General features: G+C 38.9%; 1 protein-coding gene across 1 annotated transcript in view; it reads left to right on the top strand.

The window, feature by feature from the left end:
• C9 (complement C9) overlaps positions 1-24590 on the top strand; it is a 36887-nt gene that overhangs the window by 7856 nt on the left and 4441 nt on the right. Inside the window, exons 2-9 of the mRNA XM_036410328.2 lie at positions 1401-1506; positions 1904-2048; positions 2294-2441; positions 7107-7245; positions 12976-13260; positions 17239-17479; positions 19258-19383; positions 24267-24445. Of these exons, the coding sequence (XP_036266221.1) occupies positions 1401-1506; positions 1904-2048; positions 2294-2441; positions 7107-7245; positions 12976-13260; positions 17239-17479; positions 19258-19383; positions 24267-24445 (1369 nt within the window). The remainder of the gene's footprint in view (positions 1-1400; positions 1507-1903; positions 2049-2293; positions 2442-7106; positions 7246-12975; positions 13261-17238; positions 17480-19257; positions 19384-24266; positions 24446-24590) is intronic.

Here is a 24590-nt window from a genome sequence, read left to right as displayed (position 1 = left end):
AAAGGTCCCGGGTTCGATTCCGGTCAAGGGCATGTACCTTGGTTGCGGGCATATCCCCAGTAGGGGGTGTGCAAGAGGCAGCTGATTGATGACTCTCTCTCATCAATGTTTCTAACTCTCTCTCTCTCCCTTCCTCTCTGTACAAAATCAATAAAATATATTTAAAAAAAAAAAAAAAAAAGAAACAAGTGACCAGGGTACAAACTACTTTTTCAAGAAACTTGACTAAGAAGATTATAGAATTTGGGAGGTAGCTAAAAGGTCAGATAGGACTGAAGGAGGAGATGAGACTTTTTTTCTGTTGTTGTTGAGAGAGAAATATAAATGGGTTTATATAAATTTCTTTAAGGGTCACTGTGAAGGAAAATGTGGGTTGCTGAAAGGAAATGTAGAGTCCAGAGTATTCCACTTGCTCGTTCATCTGCTTGAACACAAGGGAAGAAGAGCTGGAAATGAGGGAGAGTTTTAAATGGAGGAGATATTCAATGGATCAGGGTCTCAAAGAGGAGCTGGGGTCTAGAGTTTGTGTAGAGGAATGAGTTTGACCTTGTCATCCCCCTGGAGTAAGAGGCTACACTATAAAAGGAATAGGCATCAGCTGAGGGCATGTAGGCAGCAAGTTGATGAGATTCTTATTTGGTGGCTTCTGTTTGGTCCCCCTCCCCCCTTTTTTTCTTCCTGTCATGAATGAGAGGTGATGTTACAACCAGAAGAGTTCCAAATGGTGAACCAAGAGAGAAAGGAAAGGTCAAAACCAGAAAAGCACTGCTGAGCTTTGGGTCTAGGTTAGGGGAGGAAAGGAAGTCTGTAAATGCCAGAACAGATGATGTTAAAATGCAGAAAGATGAGGAATGAGTTCTGAGGTGGAATGTGAAGTGGCAAGGCTTCCAGTTTGGGAGATGCAGAATGCAGGGGTGGAAAAGCCTGATTTATGAGGTGCTTGCGTAAGGCATGGCCCAGCCGGCTGCCTCAAACTTGCAGGAGACCCAGGCAATTCCAAGCTTTGCCAGACTGTCTCAGAGGTACCGGGGGTACAAAGTGAAACAAGATATGTCCTTCAGTGGATTCATAAACTAGTTGGAAATATAAGGCTAACCGATGTAAGACATCTAGCAGGATGCCTGGCAATTTTTTCTCCCATCGTCCTCATTTTTGTTGTTGTTAAGTTGAAAGTTAAATTACAATTCAGTACAAAAATTAAACAAAAAAATTTTGACAATAAATGAGTTGAAAATACAAAATGACATGTGATCAAGTGACTGAGTAATGAGAGACATAATAAAAGGAGAGTAGTATGCTTTGGAAAGGGAAAAATAGTAAATAAATTTAACTGCCTTGGGAAGACTTCTTGGAAACAGGCATGCGTAATAGCCATAGGTTGACATGTTCTATTGTCTTAGTTCTCACCCGGAGCCAGGACAAAGCACTGGCACGCCATCGCCCATAGACTGCAGAATGAGCCCCTGGGGTGAATGGTCGTCATGTGACCCTTGCCTAAGACAAAAGGTAAGCCTCCAATGCTATTCCCGGCTGACACCCCTAGATGGGAGCTATATTGCCAGCATCTGCAGGGAAGTGACTATAAGGCAGGGAGCCTCCAACCAAGTTGCAAACTAAGAAGGAAAGACAAACATCTAAATGCATGTGGGTCACCTTGCCGGGTGATCTGAGTGCTGCATGCACACTACATGAGTGTCATGAGGAACCATATTTTGTAGCAGAGACTTTGGTCCTAGAATGTGTGACGTTCCTCTGAACAATGTTAGTGACCGCTCTTATGGCTCCCATCTGAAAATCATAAACTCATGTGGGTTTGGAGTGCTGCAGTGATATGGGTGCAATTTCAGATCATAATCCCATTTTGGAATTAGAAATATTAACATTTCCAACTGGTTCTGTGCAGTTTCGTTCAAGGAGCATTGTGGTCTTTGGACAATTTAATGGGCAAAGGTGCTTGGACAGTCTGGGAGACCGACAAAGCTGTGTGCCCACTGAGAACTGTGAGGAGGAGGATGACGACTGTGGAAATGACTTTAAATGTGGCACAGGTAATCCTAGCGCTCTGGCTGCTCCATATGGGTTTCTGTGGGCCCTCGTGGGTGAAAAGAAGTACACATCTAAGCACTCGTATTTCCAAGTGTGAAAGGGGCACCCAAATGGCCATCTATATATTCTGTACATTCTGTGGTCAAATGTATGTGTGCCCTGCCCTCCAGGATGAAATGCCATCTGACACCTTCAGAGGGAGAAATGTTGGCATTGGATGCAGTGTCTTTCTTGGTTCTCATTGCAGGCAGGTGCATAAAGAGGCGGCTTCTGTGCAATGGGGATAATGACTGTGGAGACTACTCCGATGAGGATGATTGTGAAGGTGATCCCCGTACACCCTGCCGTAATAGAGAGGTGGAAGAGTCTGAGATGGGCCGAACAGCTGGCTACGGGTCAGTACTCAGCTTGAATGTTCTAGAAGAAGATGAGTGAAAATAACCTCCATCTCTCCTGCATAAGGTGGTACAGGGCTTTCATTGGCAGAGAGAATAATCTGTGGGGCTATATTCTGCTTGAATTATGTTTGAGCTTGAAAGAGGATAGGTGCTGAATACGTATCTCAAGGACAGACTTCCTGACCTCAGCAGGTGTCTGTAGAAGGGACTATGTTATCACAACATTTGATGACTTCTGAGTCCAGTAGAAGATAAAATACATAATTTATGAACCTCTAGAAGACCATGGCAATGTTGAAATGACATGTTAGCATTTAAAATTGAATTGGCAGTAGTAGGTCTGGGAATTCCATTCAAATGTTTGAATTGCCAGGAAAACTATCTTCCATTGGGCCTCTCCCGGATCTGAACCTGGTTAGAAATCCTCAGGAGGCTCCAGCAATCTGGAGTTGACCCAGGAGGAATAGGAAAGAGAAAACTCAAAACATTCTGAACGAGGAAGCACATCTGTGTCTTGGATTTAACCCAGGAGGAATAGGATAGAGAAAGCCATTCTAATGACAACTGGTGATGGTGTTGAGACTATGGTTCTCATTACAGAGCTGAAGTTTCCCTCACTTTCCTAACTAGGTAAGCTCTGATGAAAAGTCTTGAGAAGTTTAGGACCCAGAGTTATGTAGAGTAGATACCATTATCAGAGATCTGTGTCCTGGGAGTTGGGAAAATGATACTGGCCTGAGATGCTCTTCAGTTCTGTTCAATGCAGTCAGAGGGTATTCCACAGATGTCCACAGCATAGTCTCCATGCATTGTTCTGAACAATAAAGATACTTTGGGTGGCTTTGTTGGCAAATTATCCTCAACAGAGACATATGTTCTCCCCATCCAGTAGTATATTTTCAGAGATGGCATGGCTGTCCTTCATCCCCTGAAAGCAATGTGTCTCTTCATCCTCATAATCCTAGTGCCTGGTATATAGTAGGTGCTTAACAAATACTGCTGGGTGGATACATAGCTGACTAAATTAACTAATGAAAATAAGTGCTGTGTAGGAAGGAAGGGGGCAATGGGGCTATGGACACATGTAATACCTTAATCAATAAAAAAAATTGTTTTAAAGAAAATAAGTGCTTTCTAAAATATTATCAATTGGAATCAGGTAAGATAGAAACTGAGTCTCTAACAAGACATTCAAGTTCAGGACTCTGGTCCTGGAAATGGAGATGGGTAAAGGAAAAAAGAAGGGGGTAATGTTAAGAGCAAGGTTAATAGAGGGACTAAGGTAGCGATTCTCAACCAGAGGTGACATTTGGAGACCTGTTGGGTGTTGGGATGGGGCCTCCAGGAGTGATATCTAGTCAGTAGAAGCCCTACAATGCACAGGACAGCCAGACCCAAAATGTCAGTAGTACTGAGGTTGAAAAACCCTACACTAAGAAATTCAACTTCTATAAAAAAGGAGATGTCTTCTCTAAGTCAGAGGAAACTTCCACATCTTCAATCACAGAAGAGAAAAATTCCAGAATAAGTCAGGCACCAGGTGAAGCATTTCATATATCTTTTATTCACTTTATAAAAACTTGCCAAGCAAGCAGCATTTAAATATCACTCACAGAGCCTTTGGCCCTAAGCCTAAAGGTAGGAATTTTGAATCTAATGCATGGTCTAGGGTTCCAAACTCAGCAGGCCCTCTTAATAATTGGCGGAAATGGTATGGGAGTCAGCCAAAACCTTATAACCAGATCACTGCATGCTCCAGTGAGTCCTGACTCTTCCTGCTGCTTTCCTCAGGGAGAAATTGGGAGTGGTGAAAGCCTAATATTACTTTATTTTGCTTTCCTTGGGACCCAAGAAACAGATTTTTCCCTAATCTAAATAAAAGGGCTTGAAGCAAGGAATTACATATGTTATGTATTCTCACTTCATGCAAATTTACACCGTGTCTTATAGGAAAAGGCTACAGAAATCTTGGCCCATTTAGCTGAAAAACAATTATGTATAATTCCTTGGTTTCCTTTGTTCTGAGAAAATAAAATTTGTTATATTGCATTTGCCGGGGAGTTTCACATTGAGGCATCCCAGAGAGCTGTCTGGGGCTCCTTAAATACCTCTTGCTTTACCACACTCAGGCGTGATGACAGGGAACATAAAGCTATATTTTTCCACCATGCCACTTACCTTTTTCTTCTCCCCACATGCCCATCCCCACAATCTCACTTCTCCTACATCACTACAAAGCCCACAAGTTGACACCCTAACTTCAAATTAAACTCAAGCATTATTTATTATCTAAATATTTGAATTAAGAATGTAAACAAGTAGTATACAATAGTAATTCATATTAAGAGGAGGTTTAAAAATAACATTCTTTATTATATTCTTTCATATGATTAATATTATATATTTATTTACTATACATCTCCATGACTCGCAGGGCTATGGTACTATATTGATCTAGAGGTAATAGGCATAAACATTCTAACCATGCTGATAAGCTGCTCCTACACTGTCCAGTCTCAAAAACTTCAACAAGTCTTATCAACAGTCATATCCAGTCAGATTATTTTACACATGAAAGTCATAAGTACTCATAATAATTAATTATTTTTTTTACATTTGAAAGACTTGTTTATTTACTTATTAACTTATTTACTTAGACTCTCATTTAAATTCTTATGCCGGGAGAATTGACTTGTATCACAAATGTCTTAGCCTCTTGTCTTATAGGCGTCTGAGATTCTCCAGAAATCTTTAGGGAAATCCCCAACCCATCTTGCATCTATTGAAAAATACATAAATCCAAACGAGCTGCAAATGATGTACAACATGCAAGGGATTACTTTTTCTGTGTGATCTAAGAATAACACCACTTTGGTGGAGGGACTTTCTCTTCAGATCACCTGTAGACTGGAGCTGCCTGTGGTTCTAGATGCAGGTGTGAAAACAGGCATCTCTAAGTCTGCCTGTTCATCGGCCAAAGAACACATGTCTTTTTATTTCCCAGGCAATGACATTCGATCCATGAGAGGTTTTCATGTTTCTTGGCAGAAAGAAATTGGCTTATTCTAGACTAGACTGGCTGTCTCTGTAGTAGTGGAACCAAGTCAAAGGTTTTGAAACATTTCTTCCTTAGCTGTGCTTTTGGACCATGGAGCAGCTTCATTGTAACTTTCCAGATGGATCCACTCAACTGGTCAACTTTTTGATCTGTAAATAAATAACTTTCAAACTAGGATATGGGTGCTATAGGGTACAAAAGGGTTTTCCAAGGGGAAGGGAAACTAGTGCATTTTAAGATAATAGTTTCTTCAACTGTTCCTTATCTAACCAATCTAACTCTTGGTAAATTCTCAATTCCACATGTACATATTTTTCATAAAATTGATAAGTTTGATGAGTCATGGGCATTCCAATTGTCAAGGCCATTCCCCTTGCTCACCTCCCCTTTTACAATCATCCAACTCCCATCACCCATTTCACATTTTACAATGGGGTGGAAAAAACAACTCCAAACGTTAACACTCAGTTGGACTCCGAACTTGTAAGCCAGCTCATGGGAGTTGGGAATGTGGTCTAGAGAAATGGAAGAGTTTATGCTCTGGTGCCACACTAAGTATAGATGATGAGACTCAAACCCATTTGGGCCTCCTTGGCTTGGGGCCATTTATTCCAGGTACAGCTTAGACAGCAATGACTGTTCCTCCAATTAACAAAGGTGAACTTCACAAAGAATGAGCTGCTTCCTGTTCATACATTGTTTTTAGGTCTACAAATCAAACTAAACTTTTAAAAAACTAAACAGGATTTTTATTTCTGAATTCTAGTTTGCCAAATGAAAATATTTTGCCAGGAGAAGAAAATAGAACTTCTGAGAATGCCTTGCCAGGATGCTGAAATTTTGGGGTTCCTCATAGAAACAATAATATAAGTTTGGAGGGAATGAGGTTCTTGATAGGCAGTGAGACAACTGCATAAAAGACTTGGGTTAAAAGAGAATCTGGAGTGGAAGAGCCCCAAATTGATTCACAAGTTAAAAATTACATGTGTATGTTATGCTGCCCCCCTGAGGTGCTGTGTTTTCAAATAATTTAAATATGTGAATTACAGCATTGGCTCTTTGTTCACTAAGAGAGGTTAGCTAAGAGTTACAGTGATGAAGTTAAGACTCTAGGTTCCAGATGGTACCTTGCTCCATATTATTGTATTTCTTTTTTTAAAATATATTTTTATTTCAGAGAGGAAGGGAGAGATAGAGAGAGAGAAATAGGAACATCAATGATTAGAGAGAATCATGGATCAGCTGCCTCCTGCACACCCCCTACTGGGATCAAGCCCGCAATCTAGGAATGGACCTTGATCTTGAATCAAAGAACCATGACCTCCTGGTTCAAAGGTTGATGCTCAACCACTGAGCCATGCCAGCCGGGCTATTGCCTTTTTTTCATTGCGCTCTCCACAGTGTCCTAGTTGAGTCTACAAGGCCTATGAGGTATGCTGTTTGCCAGAAACATAGAGCAGAGGTGAACAGGCTCTTGCTTCTGTTCCTGAGTATATTTGGTGATGAGGACATGAGCCGAAGCACTCTCTTTCCCCTGCTGCAGAAGGCTGCCTTGCACTAGCTTCTGGAATCTCCCTATCTGATGCTCCTGTGTTCATCCTTAGGATCAACATCTTAGGGATGCTTCCCCTAACCACTCCCTTTGACAATGAGTTCTACAATGGACTGTGTGACCGCGTTCGGGATGGAAACACCTTGACCTACTACCGCAGACCCTGGAATTTGGCTACTCTGGTCTATGAAGTAAGTCTCCCCAGAAGAAAGCACATTGTTCCCCTTTTAGTTACAAGTTGTTTAAATAAGTCTAATACTAAATAATGAGAAAAATTCAGGAGAATAAGAATTTAATGTAAGCATAAGATTGGCTTAAAGAAGAGGAGGTATATCTTGGATCTCTTTAGAAAATATACAGTAATCTATAATCAACCCTCAGTAACGTGGGCCTGCCTAGTGATAGAGTTTTGGTAAATACCTACTAGTAGACTCCTTAAAAAGAATCATCTAAGGTTCTGATAAAACTGAAAATTTAATTAGTGCTACTTTAACTGCTGAGTACACTGCTTTTGTACTATTTAAGGTTGGTTTTTGCTAGCCTATTAATGAAAACTTTTCACTCATTTCCCTTCACTGTTGCCTTTTGTAAAGCCTGCTTGACTAATGTGAGTGGCTATTTTCACTTACCTCAAAGCCCCTGGCTCTTGTGAAACAATTTCTTAAAGTGATTTTCACTTTACAAAATGCCACTCCAAACTCACCATCTTCCTGAATTCTTTTGAACCATTTACAAATTGGACCCATTCAAAGGATTAATATCACTTTTAGTGGTACCTTCTTTGGCCTAAGCAAGATATAGTAAAAAAATACAATTAGCTTATTCTAAATCAGGAGCTAAAATCTGTATCTTTCAATAGTCCCATTTTTTTTTTTTTTGTGATAAAGTCCTTTTGTATTATTGTATCTCCTACTAGTTTAAAAAACATATATACTTTTTAAAAAGTGTAGTTAAGAGTCCTTTTATCTCTATCAATGTTGGAAATCAATCTCTACCCATTGTAGCCTAAAAGATCATGTTCTCCCACGAATGCTAAAAAGTGTAATGTCTGGACTATTTGGCATTTTTCTCACATGTGACCACATTGTCATATTTTTTGTTCCTATAATTTCAGAAGAGAATCAGTTTCCCACAAATCTCAGTGAACATTTAGAATACTGATCTTTCTCCATCTTGCCAGGTTTACCTGGCACATTTTTTGGAGGGAAAAGTGATAATCATTTTAGAAAGTATTATATGTTCTACTTTCTTAAAAACAACATACCAAAGATAAGCTAACCTTTGTCATTGCTGATGGAAGAAGGGTTGTTGTTGTGTTCTATTCTATTTTATTTTTTTAGTTTTCAAGTATACATCATACACTTTTCTTGTCTTAGTTACTATAACCAAACTCTTAGCTTCTCTATTGAGGTAGTAACTGGTGAGGGCTGGAAAGTTGCCCGGGACAGATCTTAAATCTACATTTGGAGAGTAAGCCCCCTGTTTTTTCTTATGTACAATGCTGGACACAGATGTGCTTCCTCATTCAGAGTGTTTTGAGTTTTACAAAGGAGATGTGGTCTTTCCACATATATTACTTACCTCCCTCTCCCAATGGAGCTAGGAGAGGCATTCTATAATCAAGCATATCAATCTTTCCACAGAAGAACTAACCCATGTTCACTCAAAGTGGGAGAAATGAAGACTATACATAAGTACTTATAGGTCCAGATCAGATTAATTCATCCAAATGAGTTTTGGCATCAAGGTTATAGAAAGCAAATAGGGATTGCAGACCTGAATATTTATTTGGTGCATCTGAGGAAGAGTGCTGGTGGAGTTGTTTTAAGGCTTACTAAATCCCTCCAATCAAGGGTGCTATTACTGTTGGCACCCCCTTATTCTAATCTGTTATGGGTTTAGAAAATAAATAGCTGAGCTTGTTTGCAGTCAATAAATATTAGTTGTTATCATTATTATATTGAATCTGCTTATTAAGTTGAATAAATATTTATGAACATCTACTATGTGCCAGTCAATTTACTAACTTGTGACTCTCTAGTAGCATCTGGATAATACATACATGGTCCCTGACTCCTTGGAGTTTACCATCTGGAGGCCTATTAAATAAGCAATTATAAAAGGGGAGAGGTTCTCATTTTTATTTTATTTTAAAAGAAGTGTCCTGAAAGCTTATAGAAAATGGATTTGTTCTCTGTGGGATCAGGAAAGGCCTCTCTGATGTTTAAGTTAAGATTTGAAATGGGTGTAATAACTAAGCAGGGCAAGGAGTGTAATGTGCATGTGTGTGAGAAAATGTGTACCAGTGTGTGCAATGTTTGTGTTATGGGAGGATGGGCAGGTGGTGATAGAGAATATTCTAGAAAGTATAAAAGAGCCCTGTGGTGGGAAGATGCATAGGCTGTAGAGAGCTTGAGAAGAGTAAGTAAGGAGAGATTAACTTGGAATAAGTCTAGTTCAGACGTTATCTTCCAGGCAGTGGGAAGGCTGCAATCTGTTAAGCAGGAAGTGACTTGGTTAGGTTACTCTTCCCCCTTCCACTGAGTAATTTTCCCAGCATGCCTTGATTTAAAGAAAAGTAGATGCATTTTTGTCTTTTTCCGCTAGATGGTAACTTTAGGTTTCCTGTCTTTGTCTGTTCTGTCTCCTGTAACCACATACCAAAGACAGAGTAATTTAGAAACAACAGAAATGCATTTCTCACAGTCCTGGAGACTGGAAGTTTGAGATAAAAGTGCTAGCATGCTCACGTCAGGACCCTCTTCCCAGTCACAGTTCTCTTGCTGTGTTTGCACATGATGGAAGGGGAGGGAGCTCTGTGGGGCTACTTTTATAAGAGCTCTATCCCACTCATGAAGGCACCTCTCTAAGGCCCCACCTCCTAATACCATTACCTTGGGCATGAGGACTTTAACATTTGGGTGGAGGCTGACTTAGGAGGATCCAAGATGGCTGCGCCCAGGTAAACACCTAGCCGCAGCTGCACACAACAATTTCAATAAAATACAACTAAAATATAAAATGGACATTACCCAGAACTACAGGAAAGTCGACTGACTGGAAATTCTACAATGAGAAGCAAGGAGAAAACCAGAAGGAAGCTGTAAAAGCCCAAGGTACAGAGACATGCAGCACGCGGAGAGGACGAAGCCGGAGAGGAGAGAGGCCGAGTGCCTGGCTGGTGTTCCCTAGCAGGAAGGAGATAAAACTCTGACTGTGTTGGGCCCCAGTTCTGACTGCTCTGAACTCCAGTTCTAGGCCAGACCCCGGGGAACCAGGTTCACACAGCGGGAGCTGGGCTGTAAGGCGGAACCCCGAGGATTGGCAAAAGGAGGTCCCGGCGGTGCGCACATTGCGCGCAGAGAAGGGACAGTTGGCTGTGCCACAGGATTGCCCTGGCTGGAAGGAGACAGGGGCTCCAGACTGCTCTGAACGCCACCTCCAACCCCACTTTCAACTGAACTGAACCCCAATACCGGGCTCATTGAGGGTAAGCCTAGACTGTTTGGCAGCAGGCGAAAATCGAGGGCACCTATCTCTCAGAGGCGCTTTGCAGTGAGTACTGAAGGACCCTGAGATGAAGGAGCCGCATAGGGCAGGGCTGACGGAAGCCAAGGCTATAGGCTCCACCCTGAAATCCCGTCCCATCTGTAACTGCGAAATGCGACAACAAAATAGATCACAAACAGTGGAGGACAAAAAACGACTGGATATAGAGTTCAAATCTACGCTTATAAGGTTTTTCAAGAATTTCTTAGAAAAGATGAATAAGACCTATGAGGATATGAAAAGAGATCAACTAAAATTAATAAGGAGTCAACAAGAAATGATAAGGGATCAACAAGAAATAATAAGGGATCAACAAGAAATAAAGAATACATTGTCTGAAATAAAAAATATTATACAAAGTCCTAAAAACAGAATGGAAGATCGCAAGAATCAAGTCAAAGATTTGGAACATAAAGAGCCAGAAGACACTCCTCCACAGAAGCTAGAAGGCAAGAGAATCCAGAAAATTGAAGATAATGTAAGAAACCTCTGGGACAACTTCAAGCGAACCAACATCAGAATCATGGGGGTCCCAGAAGATGAGAGAGAGCAAGATATCAAAAACATACTGAAAGAAATAGTGACAGAAAACTTCCCCCACCTGGTGAAAGAATTATACTGACAAGTCCAGGAAGCGCACAGAACTCCAAACAAAAGGAATCCAAAGAGGACCACACCGAGACACATCATAATTAAAATTCCATGAGCAAAAGACAAAGAGAGAATATTAAAAGCAGCAAGAGCAAAGAAGGAAGTTACCTATAAAGGAGCACCTATACGATTGTCAGCTGACTTTTCAACAGAAACCATGCAGGCCAGACGGGAATGGCAAGAAATATTCAAGGCGATGAATAGTAAGAACCTACAGCCAAAGATAATCTATCCAGCAAAGCTATCACTCAGAATCGAAGGTCAGATAAAGAGCTTCACTAATAAAAAAAAGCTAAAGGAGTTCATCACCACCAAACCAGAATTATATGAATTGCTGAAGGGGGTTCTTTCAGAAGAGAAAGTAAATAAAGATAAAAATTATGAACAACAAATACATAACTATCAACAAGTAAATCTAAAAACCAAGGAAATTAAAAAAATCTGATGAACAATATTAACTGTTGAAAGGGAAGTGAACTGACGATTCTTGGGGAAAAGGGGAGAGGGGGATGTGGGGAGAGACTGAACATAAACTGTGCATCTATGGATGAGGACAATGGGGAGTGGGGAAAGGGCAGAGGGTGGGGTGGGAACCTGGTGGAGGAGAGCAATGGTGGGGGGGGGGGGAGGAACATTTGTAATAATATGAACAATAAAAACTTATTAAAAAAAAAAACATTTGGGTGGAGTGGGGGAAAACATTCAAGTTCTGTGCAGAACAGTCGCCCAATGCATGCTACTGAATCTAATCTATGCCACCGACAAGAGATGGGTGTCTCCTTCCCAGACGAGTGTTACAACCGCTTTCAAAGACTTCTGGAAAGAGCTTAGCCATTGAGAGTAACCATCATCCCATTGATACTTGAGCATAGACCCCTTGGCAAGGAATGATTTGATTGACAGTTTTAATTTTTATGTAGGTTATTAAATTCAGGATTTTTTTTTCAAGCAAAAATGAAGAGGCGGGCAATAGATTATGCAAGGAAAAATGCTTCACAGTTGTCCTTCTCAAGGGCAAACTCTCTCTATGGTTTGTCTATACTTCCAACAATTATCTATGCATATATATATATATATATATATATATATATATATGTGTGTGTGTGTGTGTGTGTGTGTGTGTGTGTGTATATATATATATATGTATATATATATATATATATATATATATATATATATATATAATTTTTATAGGCAGTAGCGTGTAAAGGTGACAAGGCAGTTCAAATCTCAAGTTCTTAAATTAATTAGCATGGTAAAATACACAAAACAGTTCCTGGCCCATAAGCCAGCCAGAAGTGTTAGCTTTTATCATTTTTTACTATCTTTTTATATACAAGTGGAAGTGTATTGTGCATCTGTTATGTAACTTGCTTTTTAATTATTCATATGTTAACTTTTAAAAGTTTGCTATGTTCTAAATTTTCCATTTGCATTATCTAATTGAATCCTCACAACCACCTTTGGGCTAGCTGTGGTGAGCTAGCTAGTCTGATTCCTAGTCTGTCCTTGTTTCTCAGACTAGGAGGACAGAGGTTATTGCAATGTTCTCCAAGACATGGGGCTTGTATTTGAACCCCAGCGATCTCATCCCAGGGCCTTTACTCTTATCTCCTTTAAAGACTCTACTACCTTTCCAATAATTATGGGGGGAGGGAGTCTGTGTTTATTTTGGAGTTTTTGTATGCTGCTTATAACAACACTTTGTTATTCTCATTTAGACCAGAGTTGATAAAAATTTAAGAACTGAACATTATGAAGAACAGTTTAGAGCATTCCAATTCATCCTTAAAGAAGAAACATCAAGCTTAAATGCAGATTTATCTGTAAAATTCACACAAACTGAAAAACTTGGGAAGCATAAAAATCTTCCTGTGCCAAAGCCACTGCCAAGTGGAGATGGCAATAAGTCTACAGGAGAAGACTCTCAAGGAAGTCTTGCGTTCCGATTTAGGTATTCCAAAAATGAAACTTACCAACGGTTGTTGACACATTCTTCTAAGAAGGTAAGACTGGACACTTCATATAGAGAATAGAATGGGATATTTTTCAAACTAACCAAATCCCCTCTTTTATGTTTATGTGTTTAGAGCCCATAAGAGAGAAAGAATTAATACTCAACAAATCCTCCAGTCAGTTACAAAAATGTCAGGGAGAAGAATGGTAACTGGAGAAAAATGCCATACAGGATCTTTAGCAATAGTAAGAGATGTTTGGTGGTAGTAGACAGAGAACAAATGTATTAAGAACTCAGAGCATACTTTTTGACTGAGATTATAGGAATAGACTGTACAATTTATACTATCTTTAGGCTCCTGTAACAACCTACCAGAAATTGAGTAACTTAGAAACAAATTACTGCATACCTTGATAATTCATTGCAATGCCTTAGGATATTGACCATGTACTTGCTATAAAGTGTGTCTCTAAAATAATAAATGCCATAAAATTGTATGCATTACATACAAAATTAGTCTGTTTAATTTGTAATTGGGCCTTTCGTTTTAGATTTTGAAAATGTGTTTGTCTTTAATATTTAAGCCAGGTTTCAAAGTTTGTATCATTATCTTTGAAATATACTTTTTATAATCAGTATGATACTTGCAAAATGCTCATTATTCCTTTATGTATATCACAATCATCTACTTAGATACCCTTCTCCCACTCTTAGTACTCATGCTAATGATATAATAGTTTTATATGGTTCTATATACTTTTATATTCACAAGAACACCTACCTAAAATGTAAGGTTGTAAAACCCTTTAAATCATTCAACAAATATCTATTTCTACATTTACTATGTGGCCATGCACTCTCCAGGTGCTTAAAACCCATTTGTGAACCAAACTAACAAAGAGTCCTAGTCCTGACCTCGTGGACAGGACAAAAATCAGCAGGGAGGGGGAAATCAGCAGAGGTAGACAAAAAGAATAAACATGAGAGCAAAAAAAGCAAGCTATATGGTATTTAGAAAATTATAAATTCTATAGAATAAAATTTAAAAAATAGAGCAACATAAGGGAAATCAGTAATGAGACAGATGATAGTATTAAAAAGGAAGCTTCATTGAAGAGATAATACCTGAGCAAAAATTTGAAAAGAGGATATAGCCAAATAGTTATATTTGGGATAGCATATCTGGCAGAAGGAAGTTTTAGAGACTAATCTCTAAGATGGGAACAAACTCCCCACTGGGCCAATATGAACCAGAAGGAGAAAAGGTTGGAGAGGTTGCGTTGAACCATGCTATGAAAGATCTCAGCCTAGCCTCAGTTGTTTTTTTTTTTTTTTTCCTCCTCTGAGTGACAGAAGAGGTCATTGGAATACTTTTCATAGACCTTAATATGTTTTAAATGGTTATTCTTGGTACTCTATTAAGAAGAGATTATGAGAGTTAAGAGCAAAAACAAGATTTGTTAAAAGCTATTGCAGGAATCCAGGTGAGAGATGATGGCAGTTCAAACAGGGCAGTTGTAGAGTCAAACATGACTCTAAGGTTTGGGGCCTGAATGACTGGAAGGATGGAGTTGCTATCAAATTAGATGGAGGTAGAGCAAGTTTAGAGGAGAACACAAATGGTTATGTTTTAGTTAGCTTAAGGATGAGATATCTTTAAGACATCTAATTGGATATGTCACATAGGAAATTGGTGTTCTGATTCTGGAGTTTAGGAAATAGGTATGGGCATGTGCTATATATTTGAGAGTTATTATATAGATGGTGCTTAAAACCATAAGGTTTGATGAGATCACAAATAGAGTTAATATAGATAGAAAAGAGAAGAAGGTCAAAGACTAAATCCAAGGAACTTCAATAGAAACTCTGGGGAAAGAGGAGAAACCAGCAAAGGAAAATAAGATGCAGCCAGTGTAATGCCCTAGAACCTTGCTACTAAGAGTGTGGTCCATGGACCAGTAGCATCTACATTACTGGGAAACTACTGTAGAATCTCAGACTCTAACCCAGACCCACTGAATCAGAACTGCACTTTAACAAGATTCTCTAGGTGACTCGTTTGTACTTTACAGTTTGAGAACTTCCCTAGAAAATAAGAAAAGAAACACTATCAAGGGAAAAGAATGATAAACTGTGTCAAATATACTAATATGTCAAAGAAGATAAGGACTAACAAGCTACCAGTGGTTTGAACATTTGGAAGGTTTTGTTAGGGTTGTAAGAGCAGCAGCATGACTAGATTAGATTTCAGAGAAACTGGGAAGAGAAGAATTAGAAATAGCCAGTATAGAAAATTCTTTAAGGGAATTTTGCTTCTAATGAAAACAAAGATAGGTAGCAATGTTTGGACAAGTGAAGTCAAGACTTTGTTTTTAAACTCCTATAAAATAGAAGACACAACAGTATGTTTGAATAGGAATGGCCTAAGGCTTGCTTCTAAAATAATTTGAGCCAAAGAATATAACATCTTTTTGACAAGATATACCTTTTAATTTTAGCAATAATACAAAGGAATCTATATTTGTTTTGTGCATCTTTGAGATTCCATTGAGAGTTTTTATGCAAGTCATCAGATGGAGAACCATTTGACTTATAGATACAGTAAATTCTTTTAGGATTTTTTTTTAAGAGACTGAGTCAGCCACTATCACCTGCAGTTAGGTCATGCAGTGTGAACAATTATGCTTCTAGAACACAGAAAGTTTGGTGTGATGTTGGTATATACTGAGATGCACCTTAAAAGATCATATAATGTTTTTAACTCCTATGTAACCAATATGTGCTAACCACAGCTACAGAAGGAAAATCTCAAAACAATTAAAAAGTCATGGGTGCCAACTATAATTTAGTTTTGGTTGAGACGGTCTATAGTATTGAATCACATAGTTCTTCACTACCCTAGTTTTCTCTTAGACATTCAAGCCATCATTCCAAGGAACATTTAACTGTTGAGTTGTGTTAGTTTGGCTTGAGATCCTTGTATTACAATAGTGTCTATTCCATCTGTATTATCAAAGCTCTAGAGGACATAGTGGAAGAAACAGAGAGACTTGAGATGTAGGTTTTTAGTATTAATCATTGGCATGGACTATTTGTGTCATTGGGGGCAAATAACCTGATACTTTGGATCATAGTTTCTTCACCTGTAAAATAAAAAGATTGAGTTTCATATATACTATCTACATTTCCTTCCATTGTTAACATTTTTAAATCAACTTAGTGAGGTATAATTTGCACACAATCAAATGCAAAAATTTTAAGCATATAGTTCCATGAGTTTTGACTATTGTATCCACCTATGCAACCACGCCCTCAAACAAAATATAGCACATTTCCATGACCTCAAGAAAATTTCCTCATGCCCTTTGTGGTCAATTTCTTACCACCTGAGAGGGACCAATGACCAGATTTCTCTGATCATAGCTTAGTTTCACCTGTTTCAGAACTTCATATAAATGGAACAATATGGTATACATTCTTTTGTGTCTGACTTAATTCGCTCAGTGTAATATTTTCTTACAGTATAATATGTTGTTACATGTATCCGTAGTTCATTTCTTCTTTTTGCTAACTAGTTTTCCTTCATGTGAACATACTACAATTTGTTTACAATTCCCCTGTTTATGGACATTTTAATCATTTCCAATTGTAAGCTATTCTAAAAGTCTTATACAGGTCTTTCTGTGGACGACTTTTTCATTGATCTTAGATAAATATGTGAAAGTGGGATTACTAGCCATAAGGTTGCTGTGTGTTTACTGTTATAAGAAATTATTGAACAGTTCTCCAAATGTTACACCATTTTTCACTTCCACCACCAATGTATGAGGGTGCTAGCTGCTGCACATCTTCACCAACACTTGGTATTAATCATATTTTAAGGTTGCCATTCTACTGGGTTAAAGTGATATCTTACAGTCACTGATTAAAAAAATGTATTGCCTGGGGAAGTTTTAAATTTTGTGACTTTTAAATTTGTATAATGGCAGAAAAATTCACATTTCTTGTCTTCTGCTCTACAATAAAGGAAAAAATGTTTCTGCATGTGAAAGGAGAAGTCGCCCTGGGAAGATTTGTGATGAGAAACCGGGATGTCATGCTGACAGCGACTTTCTTGGATGATTTAAAAAATCTGCCCACTACCTATGAAAAGGGGGAATATTTTGCCTTTTTGGAAACCTATGGAACTCACTACAGTCGTTCTGGATCTCTAGGAGGATTTTATGAACTAATATATGTTTTGGATAAAGCTACCATGAAAAAACGCGGTATACCTAGAGCTCTAAGTTCCAATAATGTTTTCTTCTTATTGCTGATCTCTGTCGGTGGTTATAAGCTTTAGAATAGAGTCATGTAACTGCTTCCTTGAGAGGACACTCTTCCTGCCTTGTGACACTTAAGACCGTGTCAAACAGCAAACTGACTTCAAACGGGTTGCACTAGTCAGTGGCAGAAATTGCATTGCAATTTAACGTTATTGGTAATGCTGCTTTAAGTGAAAATCTATTTAAAAGGTGAAAGAAAGTATGAGAGACATAATTTACACAACCTATTTCTTATTCAGTAGGCTGGTTAATAATATGTATGATAATTATAGTCAAAGTATTCTTCCTCATTATAAGGGAAATATAGATCTAAATTTTCTCTTATGAAAAAGGGAGGAAGCAATGTTAACATCACATAAATCTAACATCTTTTTTTTTAAGTTTATATTTTTTAAAATATATTTTACTGGTTTTTTACAGAGAGGAAGGGAGAGGGATAGAGAGTCAGAAACATCGATGAGAGAGAAACATCGATCAGCTGCCTCCTGCACACTTCCTACAGAGGATGTGCCCGCAACCAAGGTACATGCCCTTGACTGGAATTGAACCTGGGACCCTTCAGTCCGCAGGCCGATGCTCTATCCACTGAGCCAAACCAGTTTCGCAAGTCTAACATCTTAAAGTAAGGGTGGAAAATGAGTTCTACCTGTACGGTGATAATTGTAATCATTTGGTGGTAGTTGAATTGGGTCCATGTTGAGTAGGTTTCTGATCACACTTGAAATCATAGAAAGAAGGCCATGATTGACCATCAGTGTTTGCCATATGTACAGGATATAGGCCTCTGTACTACATAATTGCCAGCCTAGCTAAAGGCTTTTATCTAAATCTTTTAAGAATAAAATAGAGGCAAAGGGGCTATGTTAATAAGCTTTAATAATTAATTTTATAATTATGGCAAGTTATAATATTTCTTGAAGAAGTGATAGATGCCTACATATTTCCTCTTTCTGCCCTAAAAATTGGGGGGAGTGTCTCTGAGAAAGGGAAGTATTGCCAAAAATAACTTCTGTGGCTCCTTCCCTGTAGCCTGTGGCAGTGTCAGGTGAAGAATGGGATGCACCTATGATAGTAAAGCCTGGCTATATGTGATGACGTCCACACTGTTAGTAAACACACTGTGAGTGAAATAAACATGACCCAGCCAGAACCAGTTGCTCCTAGTGCCTCAGTCTAGTTTGGGAAGGTAGAAGAAGCCTACTTGGGGAGTAGAATAGGAGATGGCTTTGTTGATATTGCCTCACAGGGTTGACGCCTGCAAGATAGTCTCTGAGCCCTGCCTGGTAAACTATATTGATAGATATCACTGGGGGATGAGCACAAGAGGACTGCATTTCGAGTAAAATTGAAAATCAAAAGAGAAAGGGTCAATAGCAGTGATCAAAACACAAGGAACCCTTCAGGCTATGAGTTTTTGGGTGAAAAAACTCCAAGGGCTGAACTCTTTAATCTTAGAACTAACCACCCCAGTAAGACCTATATCCTTCTTAAATGAGGGGTGAATGTATATGTATCCTTTGCCATTAATTTGAAAAGCAAAGCCAAAAGGAGCCCAGTAGATTCAAATGCGAGGATGAAGCAGGACAGATAAGACCTTGCATTTGTACTCAGTAATAGTGTCTAGGAATCCAAGTATGTTTTTTATAAAAGAGCAAAATTGGAATTTATATATGATGTTGAAATATAGTATCTAATAATTTTCAACTAAATACATTACACAGGTATTGAACTAAAGGATGTGAAGAAATGCCTTGGGTTTAACTTGGACTTATCTGTGGATTTTGGAGTTGAAATCAAAGCAAATCTTACTAAAGATGATTGTGTAAAGAAGGGTAGTGGTAATGATGGTAAGTATGGTCTAACTTATTAAGTCAAAAAAAAAAGGGGGGGGGGGAGCAGAGGGTCATGTCAGTGAGCACTGCCCAATCACTAAGAGCCCTCTTATTATCTACCATTCTTATACACACACACAGACACACACCACCACCACCACCACCACCACCACCACACCTAGAAGTATGCTTAAAAACTATTTTATCTTTACAGTGTTTTCAAAACTGTTATAAACACAAGCAACCCACGGAGGTGTACTCATTGGTGTCACCATTGTACATGCTGGGCAGTACTTAGCTCTAGGGGGCGCCATTCACACTGTAGTCATTACAAATTTGTTTGTTTACAATGGCAATGGCCATCAAAGAAGAATATCTTGAGAAAAAAATTTCTTTTCTTCCTCTACTTTTCAAAAAGTTTCTGAATTGACTATTGATAGTACTGTATGTGTCCATTAAGAAAAGAAAAAAACAAACTTTCTCTAACTCAACCTTCCATTCGATTTGAAATCCCTAATTCACCTTCACTCAATTGATCAAGGGGTAGAAACTTCCAGTTATAAGATAGTACTGGGCAGGAGGGTAAGGATAATGTACAACACAGTGACTACATACAGTTAACATTGCTGTATTGTATATTTGAAAGTTACTGAGAGAGCAGATCCTAAAAGTTCTCATTACAAGAAAAAAATGTTTTTATAACTATATGACATGATATGAGTTAAATTTATTATGGTAACTTATGTCAATTATATCTCAATAAAGCTGAGAAAAGAAATCCCTGATCTATCCTTATCAAAAATCATTGCATAAACATTTAAAAAAATATAAATATCTTTAATATAAATACTGCTTCTATTGTTAATCTTTAGCAGATTTTCATGCATGAGGCAGTGCTGAAATTCTCAATTTTTACTCTAATCAGAAATACAAAGCTTGGGACTCACCTTTAAGGATGATAAAGAAGCAGAAAAGAGGAAAGCCTGATATTTTTTAAAGCATAGCAACCACTAACATGTGGCCATGAATGGAAGCCATTGATGAACTAAAAAAAAAAAGCTGAACTTGACATCAAATGTCACCATTTCCATATTTGGCCCTTAAGCTAACTACGTAATTTGGGACTAGTCACTCCAACTCCCTGAGTCTCAGTTTTCTTATCCATAAAAATGTGAAAGGATAAAAATCATCTTAATACTTTTTCTGGTTAAAAAAATCCACAAATCTAAAAGATTCACAAAAGGAGGATCCAAGATGGCAGCGTAGCTAAACATCTAAACTGTTGCATGCACAACAATTTCAAAACTACAACTAAAAGACAAAACATCTATCACCCAGAACCACAGGCAAGCTGGCTGAGTGGAAGTTCTACAACTAGATGGAAAGAGAAAAAAGCATTCAGGGCACAAGCGCTAAAGAGGTACAGGTGTGCACGCACTCGCAAGATGGGCTGGCAGCGGATCCCAGCTGGTGATAGGCATTGCTTTCTTCAACCCAAAGAGAGACAAGCTCCCAATCTCTCTGAAATCCAGTTTCTGGGGAGAAGCTGGGCTGTGTGCCATCGGGTCGGAAAGTGAGGGTGGCTTGCTTGCAGAGCTGCATGCAAGAATAATTCTTTGCTGTGCTGAAACGTGAGACACAGGGATGTGGTCAGAGAGGCAGAGATGGCTCACTGCCAGCCATTGCTGTTTGCCACACCCTAGCCTAGTGCTACCCTGAGACTCCACCCCACAAAAATCTACAAACACACCCACGCTCCAAACAGCAGCTTTTGCATATGAATAGCCTTCTCTATTGCAGTTTAACCTAGTAAACTTGGAACCTGGTGCTGACAGCTCCAAAGCCTCCAAGCTCCAAGCAGGGAAGATAGAATTGTGGTTCTCACTGTAGCTCCTGCAGGGTGGCCTCAGACAGTAGCTGAACTGCACCCCATTGGAGATCCAGAAGCCAGGGTACCTAGTGTTCAGTGTCAGACACCAGATTTCAACTCCTCACATCCATAAGTGACATTCAGGAGGTGGATTCAGTGAACACCAAAGCCCCACTGAAACAAGTCCTGTACCATAAGCATGTATCCAGCACAGCAGTTCTTCCATTATAGACATAGTGGTCCTCACAGCCAATTGGCCTAGAGGTCAATTCCTCCCAGTATACCAAGACTTTGCATTCAGCACTCAAAGGGGTGTACCAAGAGTAACCACCTCAGGTGACTGGGAAAGCTGAGCTACTTGCCGCTATAGGTTCCCTGCCACACAAAGCCACTCCCTCAACACAGGGAGGCAGCCAAAATGCGGATACACAGAAGCATGTCACAAATGGGAGAGATGGAGAAAAGTAAACTACTGGACGACACAGAGTTCAGAACCACGTTTATAAGGTTACTCAAGAATCTTCTAAAAACCACTGAGAAACATGAAGCAACCTTCAAAGACCTTAATGAGAATGCAAAAAAAATAAAAAAATTGAAAAGGGCCAATCAGAAATTAAGCATACACTGTATGAAATAAAGAATATACAGAAACTCAACTATAGATCAATGTACCCCAAGAGTCAAACCAAAGATCTGGAATATGAGGAAGCAAAAAACACCAAACCAGAGAGGCAAAAAGAAAGAAGAATCCAAAAGTGTGAGGATAGTGTAAGGAGCCTCTGGGATGACTTTAAGCGTACCAACATCCGGATTTTTGGGGTGCCAGAAGAGAGAGAGCAGGATATCAAAGGCCTATTGGAAGAAATAATGACAGAAAACTTTCCCTACCTGGTGAAAGAAATAGACTTACAAGTTCAGGAAGAACACAGAACCCCAAACAAGAAGAATCCAAAGAGGACCACACCAGACACATCATAATTAAAATGCCAATGGCAAAAGACAGAGAATCTTGAAAGCAGCAAGAGAAAAACAGTTAGTTACCTTCAAGGGAGTACCCATACAACTGTCAACTGACTTCTCAACAGAAACTATGAAGGCCAGAGGGAATGGCAAGAAATATTCAAAGTGATGAACAGCAAGAACCTACAACCAAGATTACTCTACCCAGCAAAGCTATCATTCAGAATTGAAGGTCAGATAAAGAGCTTCACAGACAAGAAAAAGCTAAAGGAGTTCATCACCACCAAACCAGGATTACATGAAATGCTGAAGGGTATTCTTTAAGAAGAGGAAGAAGAAGAAAAAGGTAAAGGTAAAAACTATGAACAACAAAATACATCAAATACATACCTACCAACAAGTGAATCTAAAAATCAAGTGAATAAAAAATCTGAATAGCAGAATGGAGTGGTAACTATAATAGAATCAGGGACATACAAAGGGAGGAGTAGACTGACAATTTTCAGGGGGAAGGGGGTTTGAGGGGTGCAGGAAGAGATTGGACAAAAATCTTACATCTATAGATGAAGACAGTGGCAGGGGGTAAGTGCATGGGGTGGGGTGAGGTATCAGGTAGAGGGGAGCTATGGGGGCGGGGGGAAGAGGAACATCTGTAATAATCTAAACAATAAAGATTTATTATAAAAATAAAATTTTAATAAATAAATAAAAGATTCACAAAAGTTTATAAAAAGAGTTTAGTCTGGTGAGAGAGACTATGTGGATAGGAATTTGGGATAGAAAGTAATTTTTCTTTTTACTTTATTCTTTTTTTGAACCCTTTGATTTAAAAAAAAATAAATAAAATCGTTCAAAGCAAACCAATACAACATATGATTATGAAGGTAAGTCTGCTACAAAAAAATATAGTACATTTAAAGTTGTGTTTAGTTCCCACTTGTGCTTGAATTACCAACATATCTCAATCATTCTATCATTTTTTTAAAAGGTGATTGACATTTACAATTAGCTACTAATAAAAATTGCCCCTGGCAACAGAGGCCAGGCCTGGAGCAGCCAGGCCCGGAACAGCTCGCTCCTTGCCTGCCCCCGCCCCAAGGCTGCCTCTCAGACAAGGCTGGAAACTTTTGGGGGAACTTCAGGGTCTACTGAATCAAGTGAAGGCTTAGATCTGGATGTGTTGAGTTAGTATAGCACTGGGGTGTTGATCTGTGAGTGCTTTGTGTGGGGCCTGGATGAAGTTGGTTGATCTATTTGGAAATGTCTTTTGTGTGAAGTGTATCCTTGGGCATGTGGAGGTATTATTGATTTGAGGAAATGCTAAGTAACTGATTTACTATCTAAAAAATTTAAAGTTCTTTAAGTTTAAGGTCTCTTGCCAAAAAGAGGTTTTAAAGCTAACACCTTAATTTTAATGGAGAAAGGGAATGACAAACCCTTCCCACCCAGAACAGGTAATCCAATTCCAACCAGCAGCTATCTTTAAACAATGTGTTCATTTACACTTGAATGGCTACACCTTTTGATAACCTAAGGGCAAGTTTACATGTAAACAAGTTTGCTTCTCAATTCCCAGGGCAGAAAAAAAAACAAGGTTTAAAATTATTAGATTTTAAAATTTATTCTTAGAAGTATAAAAGTTTATTAATTAAAAAAAAAACAACAAAAAGAGGAGATTGAAAAACCTGATGAACAATAATAGCTGTTCATTGTAGTAGAGTCGGCGATATGGGAGGGGAGTGGACTGACTGTTCTCAGGGAAAGGGAGGGAGGAAGAGACTGAACATAAACTGTGCACCTATGGATGAGGACAATGGGGGGTTGGGAGGGGGCGGAGGGTGGGGTGGGAACCTGGTGGAGGGGGGAAGAAATGAGGAACCTTTGCAATAATATGAACAATAAAGATTGATTTTAAAAAAAAATTGCCCCTGGATATTTGGTGTGGAAAAGTAATATTTATAGGTAAAATTCAATGAATATATTAGAGTATTTGAAAAAAGTTCAATAAATGTTTATCAATTATCACAGAGTTAAAAATGCTTGGCTTACATCTGCTTTCTCTTCTCAGTAAATGTCACCAGGGATGGCGTCATAGATGATGTTATTTCACTCATAAGAGGAGGAACCAAAAGATATGCAGCTGAACTGAAAGAGAAGCTTCTCAAAGGGACCAAAACGGTGGACGTGATGGACTTTGTGAACTGGGCATCTTCCTTAAGTGACGCTCCAGTGCTCACCAACGAACAGGTGAGGAAGGTGTCTTTTCAGAGAGAAGATTTTGTCATCCTCTTATTAGCCATCACCGCTGGTTCCGATGACCAGTTAATTTCACCTGAAAGAGATGTGAGCATTCACAAGCACTCCCATCTGATCCCAGGGAAGAAGCATGGCA

Source organism: Pipistrellus kuhlii, unplaced genomic scaffold (genome assembly GCF_014108245.1).
Source record: "Pipistrellus kuhlii isolate mPipKuh1 unplaced genomic scaffold, mPipKuh1.p scaffold_m20_p_4, whole genome shotgun sequence".
NCBI classification, from domain to species: domain Eukaryota; kingdom Metazoa; phylum Chordata; class Mammalia; order Chiroptera; family Vespertilionidae; genus Pipistrellus; species Pipistrellus kuhlii.
Note: the sequence above shows the minus strand (reverse complement) of the source record. Positions and strands in the feature narration are given on the sequence as shown.